Source organism: Myotis myotis, unplaced genomic scaffold, assembly GCF_014108235.1.
Source record: "Myotis myotis isolate mMyoMyo1 unplaced genomic scaffold, mMyoMyo1.p scaffold_m19_p_1, whole genome shotgun sequence".
Taxonomy (NCBI): Eukaryota; Metazoa; Chordata; class Mammalia; order Chiroptera; family Vespertilionidae; genus Myotis; species Myotis myotis.
In genome coordinates this window covers 167324564-167345252 of record NW_023416313.1, presented here as the reverse complement: position 1 = coordinate 167345252, position 20689 = coordinate 167324564, and the positions used below count along the sequence as shown (strand labels likewise).

Here is a 20689-nt window from a genome sequence, read left to right as displayed (position 1 = left end):
AGCTTTTTCTTGAAGCTTAGGCCCCAAGGTAGAAAAAACCAGGAGTCTGCTATCTGTCTCCATGGTTCACTTTCTTTCTCTGGTCTCTAGCATGTCTTAACTCCAAGTCTTCTCCTCCTTCTTCTCTGGGAAGATACTTATGTTCCCTTCCCTTGATAGACAACCCACACTACAGCACAGCCCAGCACCTTATGCAGAGAGGAATGCATTCAGGCTGCTTTCCTTAGAGGTGGGAGACCCAAGGCAGTACTTGAACCCTTCAGGACTCAATTCATGCCTAGCCTTGCCTGGTCTGTGAGTCACTAGGACCGAGTTATTACTTTCACTGAGATACTAGAGTGATGATGACCTCACTTCTGCTCTCCACATTCATGAATGCTGTAGGATGTGTGTTTGTGACTCAATCTAGCCATTTGGAATGGAAATGCAGGTGACTGAAAGGGCTGCAGGTCTCTGAGGTTGGGGGGAGTAGTAACCGAGAAGAGGGGATAAAAACTATCAATGACATTATTTTTCCTCTTGGACTGTTAGCTTATGGAACTAACAAGATCCTCTCTACTCTTCTCCTACTCATCTTTTAGGATTCAGCTTCATGTTATCCTGAGGTTTACCTTGACAGCTTCACAGTCACATAGAAAGAAGTGCTCCTTCTCCTGTAGTTCCAGAGTGTATCTGGACAGAAGGTACTTCTAGTAGAGTTCCTACCATATTGCATCACAGTGATTTATTGACAATTCATTTCCCTTCCCACTAGAACGAAAGGTTCTCACTAGGGTAGGGACCAAGTCTTGGTAATCTTGGGAGCCCCAATATCTTGTAAAGGGGTTGGTACTGAACTGGGGCTTGGAAAATAGCGATGAATGTGTGAAATGTCTTAGAGCTAGCCCTGATTAGGAACCTGAATTCCTTTGATCTTAGAGCTGCACTTTCCAAATGACATGTAAGAGGTAGGGGTTTTTCATCTATTGATGTGCAGGGCAGGCTAAAAGGGTAAAGAGATAAAGGGAAAAGTTTCTTTAAAGCCATGTGGCCCTGGCCCTTCCTTCTTGCTTGGATGACAGACTGCTAAGGAGAAAGTGGGGCTGGGGTAAATGTTAACAGATCCTGAGTATCTGGCTGGTCCTGAAGGTTCGAAGATGGCAAGAACCATCAGAGACCTGACACTGATCCAGATGCAGTTCCTTCCAGATGGACTCCTCCATTCTGGCAAATGCCACTTACTGTTGTAAGGACTTCTTATGATGTTAATCTATAAAAAAAGCAGAGCCCCCAGATATTTCCTGGATACTTATTATGTGCAAAGAAGACATTGTGCTGTCCTGATAGCAAGGGATACATCATTTTGAGGAGTGTCCCTCTCACTGTTGCCAACAGTCTATTCCAGGATTCAGTTTTGGTTGTGGAACACTTGCCATTTGGAAACGAACTGTTAGAATGACTTTTACAACTAGGTATGCCAATTGTCTGGCTTGGGGTTAGGCTGTCTGGTTTAGAGCTAGGTCATCTCGTTTTGGAACACATGTTTCAGCATGCATTTGAAAGGGCAAGTTAAATGCAAATCACCTGGTTCGGGTGAGTTGGGTTGGAGAACAAGATTCCTGGATCCTATACTCCTTTTTTTCTGAATGTCTGCACCAAAAGGGATATTTAGGAGAGCCAGTGAGGGAAACTCAGAATTGCTTGTGAGGAGCTGGTCCCCAGAGATGACTTTTAACACCCAGAAAACAATTGGAAACCATGTCAGTTTAATTTTAATGTAGTGGTGGATTTATATTATTTTTAGTTTACTTTTGATTCCTGAAATTTTAATAGTAGAGGAAGAAACTCCTCTATTCCTAAATCTGTATCCCTATCCAGAGCTTAACTTCTAAAACAATGTCTTCCTTCTTGCATTCTCTGATTTTCTTTTTGTTCTTTTTGCGAGTTGAGTAATAACTAAAACTCAACTGTGAGTCTTCTTATGAAGATGGAAAGTTTCACATAGGAAATGGCACCACCAGAAATGGGACAGTCGTTTATGTTGGCCAACGTAAGGAAACCTACTTTCTTACACAAAAGGTTAACTAACCAGCAGGAAGTAATTGATGAAGAGACTGTGGGAGGAGGAGTTGAATTGCTTTCTCTTGGTGAACTCCAGCCCATCACACCAGGGGAAGTGCCAGATAATAAATGAAACTACAAGAGGTTAGAAAACTCTACTTCGTTTTTAGATATTAAAGACCACGAGGGTATGTATTATTTGAAAGGTTTGGTGAACCTGTTCCTGAAGGGGAAGTGAGTAGGTTTTAGTCACTGAAGGGAAGAGGGCAGGGTCGGGCAGTAATATTTTTAGTATACTTCTCTTAGCAGCACCGTGAGCTCTTGGTTCTTGAGTTTGGCAAAGAAATAATTTAGAGCCAAGAACTCTAGCACAAGAGACGTTTATTTAGCAAGCAAAGGGAAAGTACACTAGAAAGGAACAATCGAGTGGCTGCTCAGAGATCTGCCTTGGCCTTTTAGAAAGTCTCAGAGGCAGAAGAAAGTGAGCCAGCTGGGCTGCGTGAACTCAGGAAGCAAGTTACAGAGACATACAAAGGGCCCTTGGAGAAAGAGAGCAAAGATGGGCATCTTAGGGTCCTTTATTTTAAGTTTTTTTTTTTTAAATCTGTTTTCTAAAGGTAAGAATTTTAGGAAATCTCAGGGGACTATCTCAATAGAATATTCACCAGCTTTCCAGTTGTGTCCTTTCAGGGTCTTGGTCTCTACTGATTGGTAGGAGTTAGGGTAGAGGGGTCATTAATCACAGCTGGTCCTGATGTCAGCCATGGCATTGTTTCATCTGATTTTGCTGCTTTTCTGAACCTGGAACTGAAACACAACTGAGGCCTAGATGTTATCTCTAGTTTGACCCAAGCTCTGTGGTTAACAGACCCGAGGATTTGTTCCTAAGATTATTTGATGCTGATCAGAACCTCATTGTCCTGAGGGCCGAATGCTTAAGGGAGTGGTGGTGCAAGGGAGAAGGAGGCAGGTGAGTGAGGGTGCTGGATTGGGTCAGCCATCTGTCTCAGTTTCCCCATTCTACTTGCCAAGGAATTTTCTGAGCTTCTTACTATCCTGCCTTACTTCTGTCACCTGCTGAAACTTTTTGTACTGGTTTTCAAACAATCCCCTGGGGTTCAGGAAGAATATACTAAAACTTCTATTTATTCTTATTGATCTCATTCTTTAAAACTGTCTATTTCTTTTTAAATATATTTTTAATTGATTTTTTACAGAGCAGAAGGGAGAGGGATAGAGAGTTAGAAACATCGATGAGAGAGAAACATCAATCAGCTGCCTCCTGCACACCCCCTACTGGGGATGTGCCCATAACCAAGGTACATGCCCTTGACTGGAATCAGTCCACAGGCCAACGCTCTATCCACCGAGCCCAACAGGTCAGGGCAAAACTGTTTATTTCTTGTGTTGTCTTATAGAAAAGATATGCTTGGGTACTACTGTCCTAGAGAGAAGAGGAGAAGGCAAGTAGTTGAGTCAGAATGGAAGAAACTGAAGGTATAGAGTAGCTCAGATCTCAGAGGTCTTCCTTCTCTTATAATGAAGGGAATGCGGTAGCCATTGCGGAGATTCTGTAGAGAGAGCAGCGGGGACATTGACCATGGTTAGGCAATGCAGCAGATGCTGGGTTATGTGTTATTTGTTCTTGTTCTATCACTGCACACACAATTTACTCGTGCATTCATTCCTTTATTCATTTAGTGAATATCTCATTTAATTGTCACAAATAGCGAAAGGAAGTTTTATTTTTCAAATTTTACACCCAGGAAGCTAAAATTTAAGGCAGTAAGTAATTTGTACAGTATTTCATCATTTATACAGCAGCAGTTCTGAAGCGTTAGTGCATAGGTGGGTTTACAACGTACACTCCAGGGCTCCTCTCAAAGGGATGCTGCTTCAGGAGGTTCAAGCTAGCTTCTTGTCTGCTCACAGTAGGTGGATTGTTCAAGAATGTGTTTATAGAATCAGGAAATACTTTGTTCTGTCCCCCCTCTTATTGTATATGTTTAAATCATAATTTTAGGCCACAGGTACTTCTCTATCATCCAGGTTGACACCAAGGCTTGGTTTGACATTTCAGTCAGCTCAATCTTTCTTGGCATTAAAAGCAAGCAAGCAAGCAAGCAAGCAAACAAACAATTAAAAGCACACACCCCATCAACCCTTGTAATGGCTACATTCCAGGGAATTGATGAAATCTTAATTAGGTTCATTTCATTGTGATTAAGTTGAATTGACACAAAGTGGTGATTCTACTGCTTGGCAGTCCCACAATCAACAGCAGAGCCACTTTCTCCTTTTATTATATAACTAGAGGCCCGGTGCACAAAAATTTGTGCACTCGGGGGTGGTGGTGGGGGGGTCCCTCAGCCCGGCCTCTGCCCTCTTGCAGTCTGGGACCCCTCGGGGGATGTCCACTTGCCAGCAGGGAGCAGACCTAAGCTGCAGTTGGACATCCTTCGTGCTGCTGAGGAGGCAGGAGTGGCTCCCGCCACCACCGCTGTGCTGGCAGCTATCAGCCTGGCTTGTGGCTGAGCAGAGCTCCCCCTGTGGGAGTGCACTGACCACCAGGGGGCAGCTCCTGCATTGAGCATCTGCCCCCTGGTGGTCAGTGTGTGTCATAGTGACCAGTCATTCCCAGTTGTTCTGCTGTTAGGGTCAATTTGCATATTACCCTTTTATTATATAGAATAGAGGCCTGGTGCACGGGTGGACGCTGACTGGTTTGCCCTGAAGGGTGTCCTGGATCACGGTGGGGGTCCCGCTGGGGTGCCTGGCCAGCCTGGGTGAGGGACTGATGGCTGTTTGCAGGCTGGTCAAGCTCTGCAGTGGGGACCCTCACCCATGGGGGTTTGGCCAGCCTGGGTGAGGGGCTGATGGTTGTTTTCAGGCTGGCCATAGCCCCTTCAGGGTAGGGGTCCCGTTGGGGTGCCTGACCAGCCTGGGTGAGGGGCTGATGGCTGTTTTCAGACTGACCAAGCCCCCCGGCGACCGAAGCTCCCAGCCTTTCCTTTTTTTTTTTTTTTTATTCACTCCACCTTCATGGCCATGGTGACTGGAAGTAGGTATCTGGGGTTTATTTACCTTCTATAATTGAAACTTTGTTGACTTGAGAAGAGGCAGCAGCTGGCTGGGAAGCTTGGCTTCCTCCATCATTGGGGCAACCAAGCCTCCTGCTTGCTCCAGCTCCATGGCTGCCCACCGCCATCTTGGTTGGGTTGATTTGCATATAGTTGCTCTGATCGGCTGGTGGGCGTGACTTAAGGTGTAGTGAAGGTATGGTCAATTTGCACGTTTGTCTTTTATTAGTGTAGATCCCCTCATCTGCAAGTCTGACTCCTCCCAGCACTTGATAAGTGTCTCATGAGCAGGAATCACATTTTTTTCATCTTTCTATATCTCACAAAGTGCCTAGCAGAGTATCTGCATTTGTTGAATAAAAATATGTTTAAATCCATTTCTTCCAACTGGCAGGAAGAGTGGCAACTACTGCAATGTTATATTCTTGAGATTGATGAAGACCTTTGGGACTTTAAATAATGGGACAAATAAATCTGATGCTCTGTGATTTTAAGTATATAATTCTATGACACTATAAAATTATTTTTATTTAAATACTCAAAGATCTATCTGCAAAAGACACTTCCATTTTGAAATGAATGACTATTTCAAAATAATAAGGAACCAGTGGTTGGAGCCTCTTTCTCTCTCCCTCTCTCTCTCCTTCTCCTATACACACACGCATTATGAAAGCTTTGTGCATGAGATACGCATGAGCATCATTCTGTGATGAGCCTTTCTCTATCCTTTCTACTTGCTTCTCCCATTAGGATTCCTTGCTCTGCCAGTGTTCTTAGTTATGAAAATACTTTGATTATATCAAGTAACTAATCCTATATAATAAAAGCCCAGTGACCAAAATGGCAGAATGACCAAAACGACCAGAGACCAGAACCACCAGAGACCAGAGAGAGCAGGTAGGGGCAATCAGGCTGGCAGAGTGGTTAGGGTGATCAGGAAGGCAGGCAGAGTGCTTAGGGGTGATCAGGCAGGCAGAGGCGGTTAGGGGTGATCAGGCAGGCAGGTGAGTGGTTAGGGGTGATCAGGCAGGCAGGCAAGCAGATAGGGGCCAGCAGTCCCGGATTGTGAGAGGGATGTCTGACTGCCGGTTTAGGCCTGATCCACAGATCAAGTCTAAATCGGCAGTCATACATCCCCCGAGGGGTCCTAGATTTCGAGAGGGTGCAGGCTGAGCTAAGGGACCCCCTCCCCCCCATGCACGAATTTTGTGCACTGGGCCTCTAGTTAGTACATAAAACTAGAGCATTTTAAAGCAATTTAGAGCTTTTTAAAGAAGCATTTGGCAAGAATATTTTTAGTAAGCCAAGGAAAGGCATCTCTAAGCTTGACATTTCAGGGAAAGTGACAAGGCATATGAACTTTTTCTGGCATTAGAAACTTTTGGTAAATGCAATAAAGACACAACATGTAGCTCCTTAATTTGCACTCACACCTTTATAGTGCAAGTCTGTGTGTGTGTGTGTGTGTGTGTGAGAGAGAGAGAGAGAGAGAGAGAGAGAGAGAGAGAGAGAGAGAGAAAGAGAAGGAGAGAGAGATATGCAAAACTGAAGGCACAGTCATTATAGTCCTCACCTCAAGGAAAACATTCTATGAGCAGGGAGGGGAGAAAGTAGACATTATAGGATCAGCACAGGTGGATGGTACCAAACCCAGTCTCTAGTAGTGCCCACGAGGGAGGGATCAGAGATGCTGGGAAGATCAGAAAAGGCTCGGGTGGGCGCATAGAGGCTTGGGAACTTGCTTAGAGTCGCCTAGTCTGTCACTGGTGGAGACATATCTGAGCCCACATATCTGATTCTCCAGTCCAGTTCTCATCCCTCTTGATGGCTGCATAGCACTCCTCTATACAGATGCACCTTAACTTATTTAGCCAGTCCCCTATCTTTAAGATATTTTTGGTTGTTTGCTTTTACAGACAGTGCTATAATTAACATACTTACAGATATATTTGCTTGTTTGTGATCATTTGAAAAGTAAATTTTTAAGAGATGGAAACATACACATTTCTATATTTAAAGGCATTCCTTGGTTTCCCTTTAAAACTATTTTACCGATTTCTATTCCCACTATGGTGTAGGAGAAGATACTGATTTCCTTATACTTATTCAACAAAGGGAATTACCAAATAGTTGCCAATATGATAAATTAAAAAATGGTATAGAAGCTATACCTATTTTTTTTTAATTTAAAAGTTTTTCATTTTAAATATTTTAAAGAAACAATTGCTTCATTGCATAGGCTGTTTGTTCTTGGTCCTTTTTTATAAAATTTGATTTTTAGATAGAGAGGAGGGGACAGGAAGAGAGAAATAGAAACATTGATGAGAGAGACACACTGATCAGTTGCCTTCTGCATGCCCCCTACTGGGGATCAAGCCTACAACCAGGGCTTGTGTTCTGACTGGGAATTGAACCCGGGACCTCTTGGTCCATGGGATCATGCTCAAATCATTGAGCCACACCAGCCAGGCTCTTGGTCCTTTTTATCATCCAAAAAGGAAAGCTATCATTCTTGTTTCAAGAATCTGCCGTTCCTTGTGACTGTGGAGCCTTGGGAGGGAGAGGCCCTCCTTTCTCTCTGCTCTGGCTCTGTGCAAAACTGGGGGCTCAGTACCAGATATCCTAGAAGAATGGAGTTGACAATGCACAGGGGATCAGCTTGCACTAGTGATAGAGACATGATGAAAACATACTTGGTTTCAGTACTTAACTGCAAAGCTGATGCAACTTCTGGAAAACCCATAAGTGGATTTAGACATATTTAAAAGGAACTATAATCCTTTCATTTAAAAATACCCACAAACGAAAATACTTTGTGTTCACCTAATCCCATCTTAAAAGCCAGAACTCTCTCAAAGCGATTTGAACTACAAACTCAAGTCCATTTCCTCCATGCATTTGTTCTTTGGCATCCTCAGGGTTAACTGTTTGCCTCTTCTGAGCTGAAATTCAGGCAGTTGGGAAACAGGAAGTGTCCTTGCCCTGCTAGTAAATGTTGCATGAGTGTGCTTAGCTTTCATCCATAACAGAGTTGAATTCCCCTTGAAATGACTAGAAAAACACACAAACCGACCCTTGCCAATGCCTTCATGTCTGGGAGAAACAGGTGAGAACTCCAGGGATGTTTGCTTATCTCTCTCCCTCAACCAAGGGCTGATAAAAGTTTGCTAAGCAGAAGTGGTAGCTGGTCACCCCTTCCGTTGTCCGCGTCCATCCTTCTGAACTCTTGGTTCCCACCGAGGAAGTCATCCTCCCGAAGCCAGCCTCCAGGGAGCTTCCTTTTGTTTCTCCAAGATTAACCAGTTCTGCCCTGGCAGCAGCCGGCGGCAGCGATAGAAGGAGAGACTCTTCTGGGCTTTTGGTATTTTTCCAAGGAGCGTTTTCTCCCCCAATTCCTCACTGGTAGTGAAACTGCTCTCCCACAACATCTTCCTCTTTTTCTGATGAGGTGCTGATTCTGATCTGCCACTTAGCTGCTTCCGGTGGTGGTAAGTGGTCAAGAGTGTTTTTCCCGGAGTTGGTCTCAGGTTTTCAAGAATGTCCCCTAGAGACCCAGCTTGTTTTCTGTGTAATTACTAGAGCTTTCAGAATAGCCTTGCGTTTCTCCCTGAGATGGTCATGGAATGGGTACCTGTTTGATCTTCCTGCACTGCTGGGAAAGCTCCCCTGTCGGGAGAGGGGTAGGTCCAGGCTGAGGTGAGTCGGAGGGAGCTTTCAGGAATTGGTGACTTGGGCAGACTAAGGAGTGCTAGCTTTGTGCTGTTTGGGGCTTTCCTTTTCTCTTTTCCATGTGGTTGAGGCTTAGCAAATAGTCTTTTTTATTCTCCTCTTATTAAAAAATAAATTTGGGAAAAGTTAGTTAGTTTGGTATGGGAAATAGGACATTTTCTTTGAAGTTGATTTTTTAAAAAGCTTGTAATCATCACCTATTAAACAGCAATGGGAGCAACATCATGTCCCATTTGTGTGTGTGTGTGTGTGTGTGTGTGTGTGTGTGTGTGTGTGTTTTAATTGGTGGGTATTTGTCACTTCCTTTGGTAGGAGTTGGTTTTAGTTTTTTTCAGGGGGTTTGTAGCTAGTGCACCTGTTCAAGGTGTTTTCCATTCTGTGGTCAATTCATGCTTTGGACATGAACAGTTTGCCACTAAGCTCTTCTCTGAGGCTTGAGGGATATGTTTTCAGTTCTGAGATGTGTTTGAAAAAATTCATTCGTCTAGTTGTTTCATTGATAGACATGAGGGACTCTCAGGTCGCTTGATAACAATGAGCTGTTTCGAAGAAAAAAAAACTGGCAAGAAACATTAATTGGGGGCTGAAGGATTATTAGAAAGAAGATGAGGAGATACCGTACCTCATATGTGATCCCAACATCTGTGCCCACGGTCTGTCACCTTTGCTCAGGTGTTGTTCCGTGCTAGTAGCCTGGAAGCAAAATGTAAATTCAGAGTAGATTTTAATTTATAGTTACTTTTTGTGCCTTTATATTGTTTCATCATGCATGCATCATTAAAAAGGAGGGGCCAAGCGATTTTTTTATACCCCTGGCAGATATATTGTTTTTTCACAGGAGGATTTTATTTTGTGTTTACATGGTTAACTAGAAATTTTCATTTAGCAGGGAAACACTTAACCTATCATATCAAAGTAAACTGGAAATTATAGTTCTCCTTGAAACAAAACTTCTATATACTTGCAAGGCATGGACAAGAATTAGATGCTAGTATTTGTTTTCAGGATTTCTCATGAAAAGTAACAGAAAATGGTAACCTCCAAATGTTACACATTTGTAGCACATGTCTAAAGTCTAACTGAACTTCTTAGCAATATTAAATATTTTTCAAGTATTAACAAATAAATTTCTGAATGCAAACGTTAAATATTATTGATCATTGTGTTTGCAGAAACACACTCCTTCCTTAATTTGAGGCCGCCCTTATTTCCTTTCTCCTTTTCTTTACTCAACTCTGATTTGCTGGCCACCTACTCTTTGCCAGGCTCTGGGCTCGGTGCTGAGAGGATGAGAGCTCAGCTAGGCAAGCATAGCATTTCATTCCAATGCACCCCTCAATGACCCTTCTTTTGAGGTGGAGTGTCCCCTAGGGACTCTGTCCTTGTCCTTTTATTGACTCATCCTCACCCTCTGTCCTCTCCTCACTTCTCTTTATTCTTGTTCTTCCTGAGTGAGATCATTCATTCCCCATGACTTCAACATTTCCTTATATGTCGACTCCAAGTCTGCAAGTCTGTCTTTTCTCTTTAGTGCTGACGATATTTTCAATGACCCAGAGGCCGTTCAAGCCTAACGGGTTCAAACTGAACTTTTTCTCCCACCCCAGGTCCTGCTCCTGCTCCTACACCTCCTCCTCCTCCTCTTTCTTTACTGCTGTATCTGGCATTGTAGACAACGGCACCTCTATCCCCTCATTGTGCCGAGGGAAAAACCTGAAAGTCACCCCAGATTGCTCCTCGTTCTGCACCATAACATCTGAGCCATTTATAAACTCTGTCAGTTCAACCGCAGAAACATAGCCAGGATCCAGCTCTGCCTGCCGGCTGTCATTCCCCTTTTCTCTCCATGCCAGTCCATGCTGAGAGAGGGACCTTCCTAAAAAGCCTGTCAGCAGGCACTTGCATTGAGAGAACGAGGGAGCAAAGACAATGGACAAGGGGGGCTGAACTCTAATCATCCATTCTACAGAGAGAGCTCTTCTGCCTTCCCATGACCTGCAGCGTCAAGCACAGGCTCTTGACCATAGTGACACTCTCTGTCATCTCAGCTATCAAATGGAGAAAGTCCCTGACCATAGGGTTTTGGTGAGGATTAAATGAGATGATATATATCAAGTGCTTAGCCTGAGGTCAAGTACCCAGTGAATGACAGTGACGATGGTAACAATGATGAGATTTTGCCTTCTTTCAGACACTATCTCTTATCTATTTTGCCAGCCCCATATCACACCACGTTCCTCCATGCTCCCTGCAGTCTGGTTGCCATGACTGCCGCTGCTCCTCAAGCCTTCTCTTTCATGCTTTCCACATTTCATGATCTTTCCACATTTTGCTCCTTTTACCCGTCCTTACCTCATTTTATTAAGCAAACTCTTCTGTTTCTTTCAAAAGGATACTACTTGGAATCACCATCTGTGAGGTCTTAGCTGACTGTGCAAAGCAAGCTTGGTGACTCCCTTCCCTCTGACTCCATGGAGTTCGGTCTCTTCTTCTATCCTAGCCCTACACATGCCACGCTAATGATTCTTCCATGTGTTTGTCTGTCTTGTCTTTCTCAGACTGTGGGCTTTTGAAGGACAGATGTGGCCTAATGATCTTTGCCTCCCTCTACCCAGCCCAGGTCTGACTTAGAATAGGCACCTGATAACTGTTTGATAATTGAACATCAGTAGGGATGGCTCTCAGATTTGATAGGAGGTTTTCTACTCGTGGAGTGTTAAAAATACACTTAATAATAAGGACTTTCTTTTTTGAGTCTTAACTTGGTAACAGGAGTCACTGTGCTCATTCCTTTACAGTCATGACCTTATTTAGATTGCCTAGTGATCCTGGAGTCACCCTGATTGCCGCTTTGACAGATAAAAAACCCCCAGGGCTTAGAAGGGAAGGGAACTTGTGGAGGTTACAGAGCTAGCAGGACCAAACCCAGCACTCTACTCTAGTGCTGGTGGATGAATAGGGAAGTGAGAAGGGGAGGGAAGAGGACCGTCAGGGGAGGCATGTTTGGAAGAGACAGGCAGGATGAGGTGGGTGAAAATACACAAGGGAGGCAGAGAGAGCAGGCGAGGGAAGGAAGAAAAAGGGAAGACGAGGGAACTAGGAGACTAAGTTGGAAAATGAGCAGGGGATAAACAGGACAAGGAAGGGAAGCAGGGTTCCCACTGCTTTAGAATTTTGTGGCTGGGTAACAGCTGCATGCCGAACAGAATATAAACAGATTTCAGTGTTGACATGACAACGCACAACAAAATCAATCTGATATATATTATATGGGAAATAAAATAATTTATTGTTGAGGCATGGAAGTTAAATATAATTGCTAAGCAATTTATAAATTTGGCTGTACTAACCACCACTTTTATAAACATACATATAAATACACAGACTGGCTTAAAATTTTTTTTACTTCTATTTTTGCCCAATATCTACAATCTGTAAGCATTATGGTCCTTGGCAGCTGTCACTGACACCAAATATGATTAAAACATTATCTACACCTTCCACCCTAAAACTACACTCCAGTTGCACACATGCAGGACAGAGGCCTGGGCTGATTCCTCATCCCTCATTGCTCTCACCTTCCAAGGCTGAGATTTCCCTGCCCACCCCCCCCCCCCCCCAAGATTTCCCTTCCCTGGGTCCTTAGAGCTGTGCTCTGGGGCCTGACCGTGGGTTATCTCGGGAATGTTCTTGGGCTGGCAGGGATGGTTGCCAGCAGATATGACTGCAAGGTTGCTGTGTCCAGGGGTGGGAGGACTCAATAAAGCATTGCTTTTCAGCCTCTGGGAACCTAGAGCTGTGGGAAGAAAGCCAAGGAGTAGGACCAGAGAAGATGGAAGGCATCATGAGGAGAGAAGGGGCTGGTTCCCTAAATCTGCCATCACAACTTCCCTCACTCAGACCCCACTATTGTTCACGTTAAAGTTGTGGAGAGTTAAAAATACACTGAATAATAAGAGCTTTTTTTTGAGTATTAACTTTGTAGCAGGAGGCACTATGCTCATTCCTTTACAGTCATGGCCTGATTTAGATTGCCGAATGATCCTGGGGGTTACCCTGTTCAAGCAGGTGGCTTTTCAAGGTTTACTTAAGTTCACCCTGATGCTGGCGTCCCAGGGAGCCCCCTTTTCCCACTCTTGGTTAGGTCAGTCCTCAAAGAGGTGTGTTGGGTTGGAAAGCAAGTGCTGTAGTGGGAAATATGAAGGAAATTTAGGGGAACAGGGACAGGAAACTGGAAGAGGAGAGAAGGTAGGGAGTAGGAAAGACAGACTGGGGAGGAGGGAATACTTTTATGGAGTGAACTGTATATGCTTGTTTATTTAACCTCACTTCACCTCTGGGACAAAGGCATTATCATCTCTACTTTACAGAGTCAGAGATTGAGTCTTAGGAAGGCGAAGTGGCGTGGCCAAAGTGCCACTGGAGAGAAAGTGCCTGAGCTGGGATTGGAGCCTGTTATCCTAAGCGTCTCTCCCGTATGGTACAGTCCCCAGAGGGAACAGGAAGCAGAGCTGGGGAAAGAGGAGGACAAGCAGAGCAGAGCAGAGACTGGCGAATAGAAGGACAGGAGGGCAGGAGGTGCTCACAGGGGGTGAGGTCTGGGGTTGGGCTTGTTGAAGATGGATGGGCCCTTTCCCCATTGGCCCATCTTGTCCCCGAGTCCTGAGAACTGGAGAGAACCCACTGCTAAATAGAGGATTTCTCCCGGGGCGGGGGCACCCCAGTTCTTCCCTGGACCCCGAGATGAAGCCAGGCAGGAAGGGGCTCACCTGGGCTTACTTGCCCTGAGAGAGCTGCCAAGAATGTGCCCCATGATACTCTCCTGTCCTGGCTTCGGGTGCTCCTGTCTCTTCCCCAACTGCCCTGGCTCCTGTCTTTTCCAATCTCCTCCAATTCCTTTGCCTCTTTGTCACTTTACCCTATAGTTTCAGCCTTTCCCTTTCCACGGGCTGTGCTCCCTCAGTTTATACCCATGGCTCTGCCTTCCTACGCAAACACATCTCTTTAAAAGTCTCATTACCCATTTACAAGCATCTCCTTTATTTTACTGCAGAATGTCTTAAAGGAGTTAAATTCACTGTCGTCATTTCACCCTAACTCTTATGTAGGTACTTTGACAAAGAAAGCCTTAAACATAACTAATACATCCACTTTCATTGTGCGCCCCAGCCCCAATAGCCTTCCCCCCACCCCCCGGGTGGATTCTGAGGCTCACAGAGCTTATTTGCCCAGATTCTGTGATGATTTAGTGCTAAAAGCAGGAATCCAAGAGCAGGCTGCTTGACTCCAAAGGACAAGCTTCCAGCCACCACATCCTGTTGACCTTGAGCAGGTCAGTAGGCTGTCCCCTTGGAGGCCTCTTGGCAAGTTACTGTGGCCAGAGTGGGTTGTTTGTCCTGTAGACTTAGGGCCCTACTTCAATCAATAGCGTGCCAAAACCAGAGCTATCTTTCTGGGGCAGACTAATATTAGCTCAAGAGACTGATGAAATCAAATAAAAATGACAACATATTAACTCAAAATGTGTAATAGGCCCTGGCCAGGTAGCTCAGTTGGTTAGAGCAGTGGTCAGCAAACGGCGAGCGAGTCACATGCGACTCTTTGGCCCAGTGAGTGTGGCTTTTCCACAAAATACCACGTGTGGGCGCACACGTACAGAGCGATTGAAACTTTGTGGCCCATGCACAGAAGTCGGTTTTCGGCCTGGGCGCCTCTATTTTGAAGAAGTGGCGTTAGAAGAAGTGGGGGGTGTTGGTCGGTTGGACTGTCGGGTGACAGGAGACATGGCGAAGGCGGGCCGAGGGATACGCAGAGCGGGGGAGGCGGAAGGCGCACGCGTGATTCATGCAGGAGTTGAGTGAGCCAGGTAGTCAGCAGTCTCATGTGCGGTGGTTAGTGCTCGTCGCGTCCGCAAATCGCGCGTGGGTGACAAAAGCACCTACTTGAAGCATAAAGTTACCTGTATTTTTTTTCCAACCAGCTGCAAATCCTACAGGTATTTTTGTCATCAATTTAAGAATTGTAATTATTTTGTGTTGGTGGCTTTATTATTATAAAATGAGGACGTTTTTAGCAAAGGCCAGCTTAGGAGTATCCTAATTAAGTTAATAACAATGTACCTACCTATATAGTTTAAGTTTAAAAAATTTGGCTCTCAAAAGAAATTTCAATCATTGTACTGTTGATATTTGGCTCTGTTGACTAATGAGTTTGCCGACCACTGGGTTAGAGCATTGTCCCGATATGCCAAGGTTGTGGGTTTGATTCCTGGTCAGGGCACATATAAGAACCAACCAATGAATGCATAAATAAGTGGAATAACACCTCTTTCTCTCTCATTAATCAATTAAAAAAAGTGCAATAAAACTGTCAGGCACACCAGCATGCTCACTTTGGCATGCATGACTAGTGCATTCTTTCCCTGCAGGCAGACTTTCGTGGGAAAGCAAGTTATTATTAGCAGGTTGCCTAGTGATCCTGGCATTAGAGTAGGGGAATTAAGTACAATAACTTGATTGTTGAATGACCTCAGATCATTAAAGGGCATTTCAATTTAATCCTTTGCTTAAGGCATTGAGCTACCTGGGTGTCCCCAATTTAACTATCAGTAGGGACCTCCTTAAGGAATCATAATATGGACAGGATGCCCTCTTTTCTGCTGCCTCAGCTTGGATGTCATGTTATCACCCTCAATCTCAAGGTGTTTGAAACCAACTTCTTATTCTCCCTGAACAAACTGGAGCCATTTTTTTTTTTCATTAAGAAAATTATTTTCTGGACCAAGAGTCAAAACCTGAGCTTGAAATGTAAAAAAATAAAATTTTCATGCAAGCATAACTTTCAATCTTTTTTTAAAAAAAGAAGTCGTTGCATTTTTAAATGAATTAATGGACATAAAATAGTTATTATTTCTTAGCTACTTCTTTCTCTTCTTACTTTTCCCATTCCTCTATTTCTTATAAAACAGCCCCAGGGCTTTCACACAAGGAACCCACCATTTTAATCCCTTGGGTAAGATGAAGTCAAGGGTAGGCTAAGACCTGCAGGCAGCTCTCCTTTTTTCATTTCCTCTGCTTTGGGGTGATTTCAAAAAAAAAAAAAAAAAGAAAGAAAGAATGTTTTCATGTAAATATTGTTTGCTTCAACACTTGTAAATGTTTGGATTTCAAAATCCAAAATTCCTATTTCTAGAGCTAGATTTCACTTTAGCAAGCCTTTTCTCTCACCTGATTTTGTTTACTCTGATTTCCTTAGACCTTCATTGATCCAAAGGTTCAAGAAAAGATGACTTTGTGTTTACTCCAGCATCCTTTAGAGGTGAAGCAAGTGTCAGCTGGAGTATTTTGGTGAGTTGATGAATATGCAAGAATGAAAGAACTAAATTTTACTTTCTTTAAGTGAAACTAGAATCTGTTACATTAGACTCCTCCTTGAATATGCCCGGATTCCACTGTTACAAGGAAAAGATTGGATTGAAGGAAGCATAGACCTGAAGGTCAATTATTAATTTTTGTTGTAACTTTATATCTTAGAGAATAAAAACAGTTGACTAAGATCATTAATAAGAGATAACTTTCACAAATCTTATAGAAATATTGTTTAATTCCTACAACAGTGATTATAGTATCACCCTTAATTGCCAAGTAGAGAATATTTTGTACAAAAACCAAAATGGCTAAAATTAAAAAAATGAATTTAAAATAAAAGTTTTTAAAGGTACTTTGAAAATGGTATTAGATTTCTCTCTCTCTCTCTCTCCCAATTTTTTTTTTTTTTTTGGAGGCAACCAAAATTTTTGGTGGCCTTAAAAAAAAAAGAAAAAGAAAAAAAAGAAAATAAAAGGAAAAAAAAAGAAAAAAAAGAAAATGGTATTAGAGAAAGTAAAAGCAATGAAATAGCTGTATGACTGAAAGGTAATTTTAGAAAAAATATGATATGGCTTTATGTTTTATTATCTAGGGGCTTTTATAATTAGATGTTCTTATAGGAGGATCTAAAATAAGAGAGGCAAAGGGTTACAAGGATAGTTTCTCTTTAGTTACCTTTATGTTGCACAAATATACTTAGGTTCATCTTTTGTACTGGTTTTCTGTTAGTACTAATCCCTCAAGGCAATCTAGCAAACCAGTAAGGAGGAAAAAAGAATAAATTGGCCAGCGGCCAGCGCTCTTATTAACTTCCTGAGAGATTGAATTTGCGCCTGCATTTTCATTGCCACCTGTCAGGGTAGAGTCCCTCTTGCCACCTTGCTTAAAGAATCACTCTTCTTTCCACCTGCTCCTGGGACTCTGAGCCATGAAAACAGAGCATGCTCACTTAGTCCCCAGAGAGTTTTCAAGCCCTAACAAGTTGGATTTGAACTTGCTGATGAGCCGTAACCTTCTAGCCAGATGGGGCCACCCGATCAGATGTCTATCCATCCCTCTCCCTATTGCCTTTTTTTATCTGTTTTTGTGGCCATTTTTGGGGACAGAATAGCCTTTCATGGACAAAACCCCACTTCTGTCCATGTTATTTCTCATAGGAAGTCTTCACCTAAAAAAATCCTTTTTGTGAATCTTTTTGAAATCCTCACCTGTGTGTGTGTGTGCCTCTAGTTCTCTTTGCCTCTGGGGTGTGTGTGTGTGTGTGTGTGTGTGTGTGTGTGTGTGTGTGTGTGTAATTACCTGGAGAAGACTATTCACATGAGAATAAATTGAGGAAAAATTTTGATTGTATTTTGTTCTCTAGAACCTGGCTGATAATTACCTCTCACACATAACTCCCACGGTTTAGCAGTGGTTCGCAGCTCCGGCAGTAGGAAGGAATCACCATAGCACTTGGATAAAAGGCAGATGCCTATGTAAATGTCTAACCACTATGCTGCACACCAGAAACTAATGTGATGTTGTATGTCAGCTGTGATTGGAAAATAAAAAGATAGAGGCTGGAGCTTCACCCCTGAGATATTCTGATTCATAGGGTTTGGACTGTATTAGAAACTTTGGCTCAATTTTAATGCCAAATTGAATAGCACACGTGTGCTTACCTTAAATTTGTTTATGTAGCCTTTATAGTATAAATAGTTTTTATAGAATTATTTGTATAGAATTATTTTTGTATAGAATTATTCTTATCAAGTTAGATTTGAGCCTGAGACGTGAGATCTGTTATTCCTTACTGTGCCAATGGCTTCCTACTCACCTAGATCTGACAAGGAAAAAAGTTAATGGTAGAAATGTATGGTTAATGAGCACTTTTTAAATAGTAATGCTGTGCACTTTCCTTGTTTCCTTTTGTAGGCCAACTGTTGAGACCCGGTGAAAAATAATCAGCGCAATAATGTTCTTCAGTAAAAAGAAACCACTTGGTAAGTGCTGAGCTCTTCAAACGATACAAAGTGAATATGATTTTTAAATTAAACTAAAGTTTATTTTGTGGAAGAGTAATTTATGTACAAAAACCCCACATCTTAAGGGTTCAATTTGATGAGCTTGGACAGTTGTGTCCATCTGAGGAACTACCACCTGAGAACAAGATACAGAACATCCCAATCACCACAGAACGTTCCCGTATGCCCCCTTTCACTCATTCTCCCTGCACTCCACACAACCGTGTCTGATTTCTATCAGTTCGTTTTGCCTGCTTTTGAAATTAACTTAAATGAAATAATATGGCATGTATTCCTGTGTCTTGCTTCTTTTACTCAGCGTAAGGCTTTTGGACACACGTCCATACAGTTGACATACATCAGTAGTTGTTCTTCATTTTTTCTTTCAAAGCGGTATTACATGGTATCAATGTACCAATATTTAAAACTAAGATCACACAGTTAGAAATAATTTTGGTTCAGGATGGCGGGAAACACATGTTGTTTTCTTGGTTGGGTAATTGGTTTAGCTGAACAGCATGAACAATAGTTCAGTTTCTTTAATATAGCATCCTGGCCAGAGAGCACGGATGTTCTCTTTTGCCTCTAGTTAGTGACAGACCATTATGTAACTTTTTTTCAATGAATGTGTATTTAATTAATTGCCGCTATTTTCTCTATATTTGGCCATAGACTTCTTAGAGACAAAAGGCAGGATTGGAGTTGATCTAATGCACAGTTCCTCCATGTAATAACGTCTCTTGACAGGTGATTAACCTACTTAGAGGAGCAATTGTTTCATGGTGAAGTCTATTCCCTTTTTGGGCATTATTTATTGCAACATTCGGCCTCATAATGAGCTGGAGTCTGTCTCAATGTAGTTTTTACCGAGAGGTCCTTTGTTATACCCTCGGAGGCAAGACTTTCATTATTCCCAATGCCAATCTACGAGTTTAGAGCTATTGTCATCATTTTTTATTTTTTTAAATGAAATGATTATTTATATCAAATCACTGGTATAATCTTGACAGTGCAAACATTAGATTGTCCAGCTTTCACAGGGACACGTTTCCAGCAGCTACTGCTGTAGGGTTTGCTGTGTTTTGGCAACACAGCTGGGGCTGTGCCTGCTCTGGCGCAGATTTGCAGAGAAAGCTGAGGCCAGCCCCTTCCTCTTGTTCTTGTTACAATGGCCACACGACTTGAGGGACTGTCATTTGTGTCACTATCATTTGCATCATCATGACTGTGCATGATGCAAATCTTTAGGTCATAGCAGTTCCTGTAGATCTGGTATAGTTTTATGACCTAAAATAGTCACTCACTTACACACTTAGTCAACAGATATCTTTGAGCCTTATGGTAGGTAAGGTAGTATCGACCTTTCTTGATTTTGAGTAATTCTTTATGATTCAATAAAATACATGTATCCTCCCACAGTTATCAAGTTTACTAAACATTCCTTGCAGTGGTATATTTACCAGAGGAGCACAGACTTCTAATCAGCCTGCGGTGATCAGGAGAGAAATCATGCAGAAGTGGTATTTTACCTCAGTGAGATATATAATATCTGCTGCATTAATTATGGCATACTCACATTTATACAAAATTTCACAGAATCATCAGGAAGCTTGGGCCAGTGCTGCTGTATATGACAATATACCAAATATAACAGGCACGCCACAGTGTTGTGAGACCACAATTATTTGCTCCCAGACATGCTTTATTGTTTATTAACTCCACATTTCTAGAAATCTCACATTCTTCAAGATGTAAAAAGTGTCAGCTACACATTTGTAATATCTTATTCAATAAAGGGAAAAAAAACCTAAAAAAAGGTGTCAGCTAATTGACTCAAATATTTAAAACATTAAGATTATAGTCTATTTTCTGTTTGTTCTTTGTAATTCACCCTTTCTGTGTAGCTTCAGGGAGGCCTGAAGACAAATCATTTTAAGACACATATGTGTTTTTCTGCAGAGCAATCAAGAAGAGCATTGCTCATATGTAAAATACCTAATTCAGATTTCATGGAGTTTGGTAATATGGAAAGCAAAAGGAGTAGATAATTAGAGGCTTTCTGTAAACTAGCTAAAGTTGCTCTTAACTCCACAATGTGGGGGTGTGGAGCCAGCATGCTCCACAGGGGAGCCCTTAGTATGATTATAGGGTGTGGGGTGGGAAAAATCAGACCAGGGTCACATATGTCTTTTGTGGGCCCTCCCCCCCAAATATTAAAAAATTATAGATATAAAGACAAATATAATCCAGATACAAATCTTTACTATGTATCCATTATTATTATGTTTATTTTTCCTTCTCATCTTAAAATATATGAAGATTTAAACATTTTTGTGTGCCCCTCAGAGGACTGTGGATGCTAGGCACTGCATCTACTGCGCCTACAAATAAGGCAGTTCTTTGGTGGAAGTTTATATCCCTGCTTCTCAGGCATTTTTGAGCATATACGCTAGCAAGTACTGCATTGGTT

General features: G+C 42.5%; 1 protein-coding gene across 1 annotated transcript in view; it reads left to right on the top strand.

Annotated features, from left to right (window-relative positions):
• Positions 1-8630: 8630 nt before the first annotated feature.
• Positions 8631-20689, top strand: part of ATP8B4 (ATPase phospholipid transporting 8B4 (putative)) — a 219933-nt gene continuing 207874 nt past the window's right edge. The window contains exons 1-3 of the mRNA XM_036301049.1: positions 8631-8816; positions 16104-16195; positions 18131-18198. Coding sequence (XP_036156942.1) covers positions 18171-18198 — 28 coding nt within the window. The 5' untranslated portion in view covers positions 8631-8816; positions 16104-16195; positions 18131-18170. The remainder of the gene's footprint in view (positions 8817-16103; positions 16196-18130; positions 18199-20689) is intronic.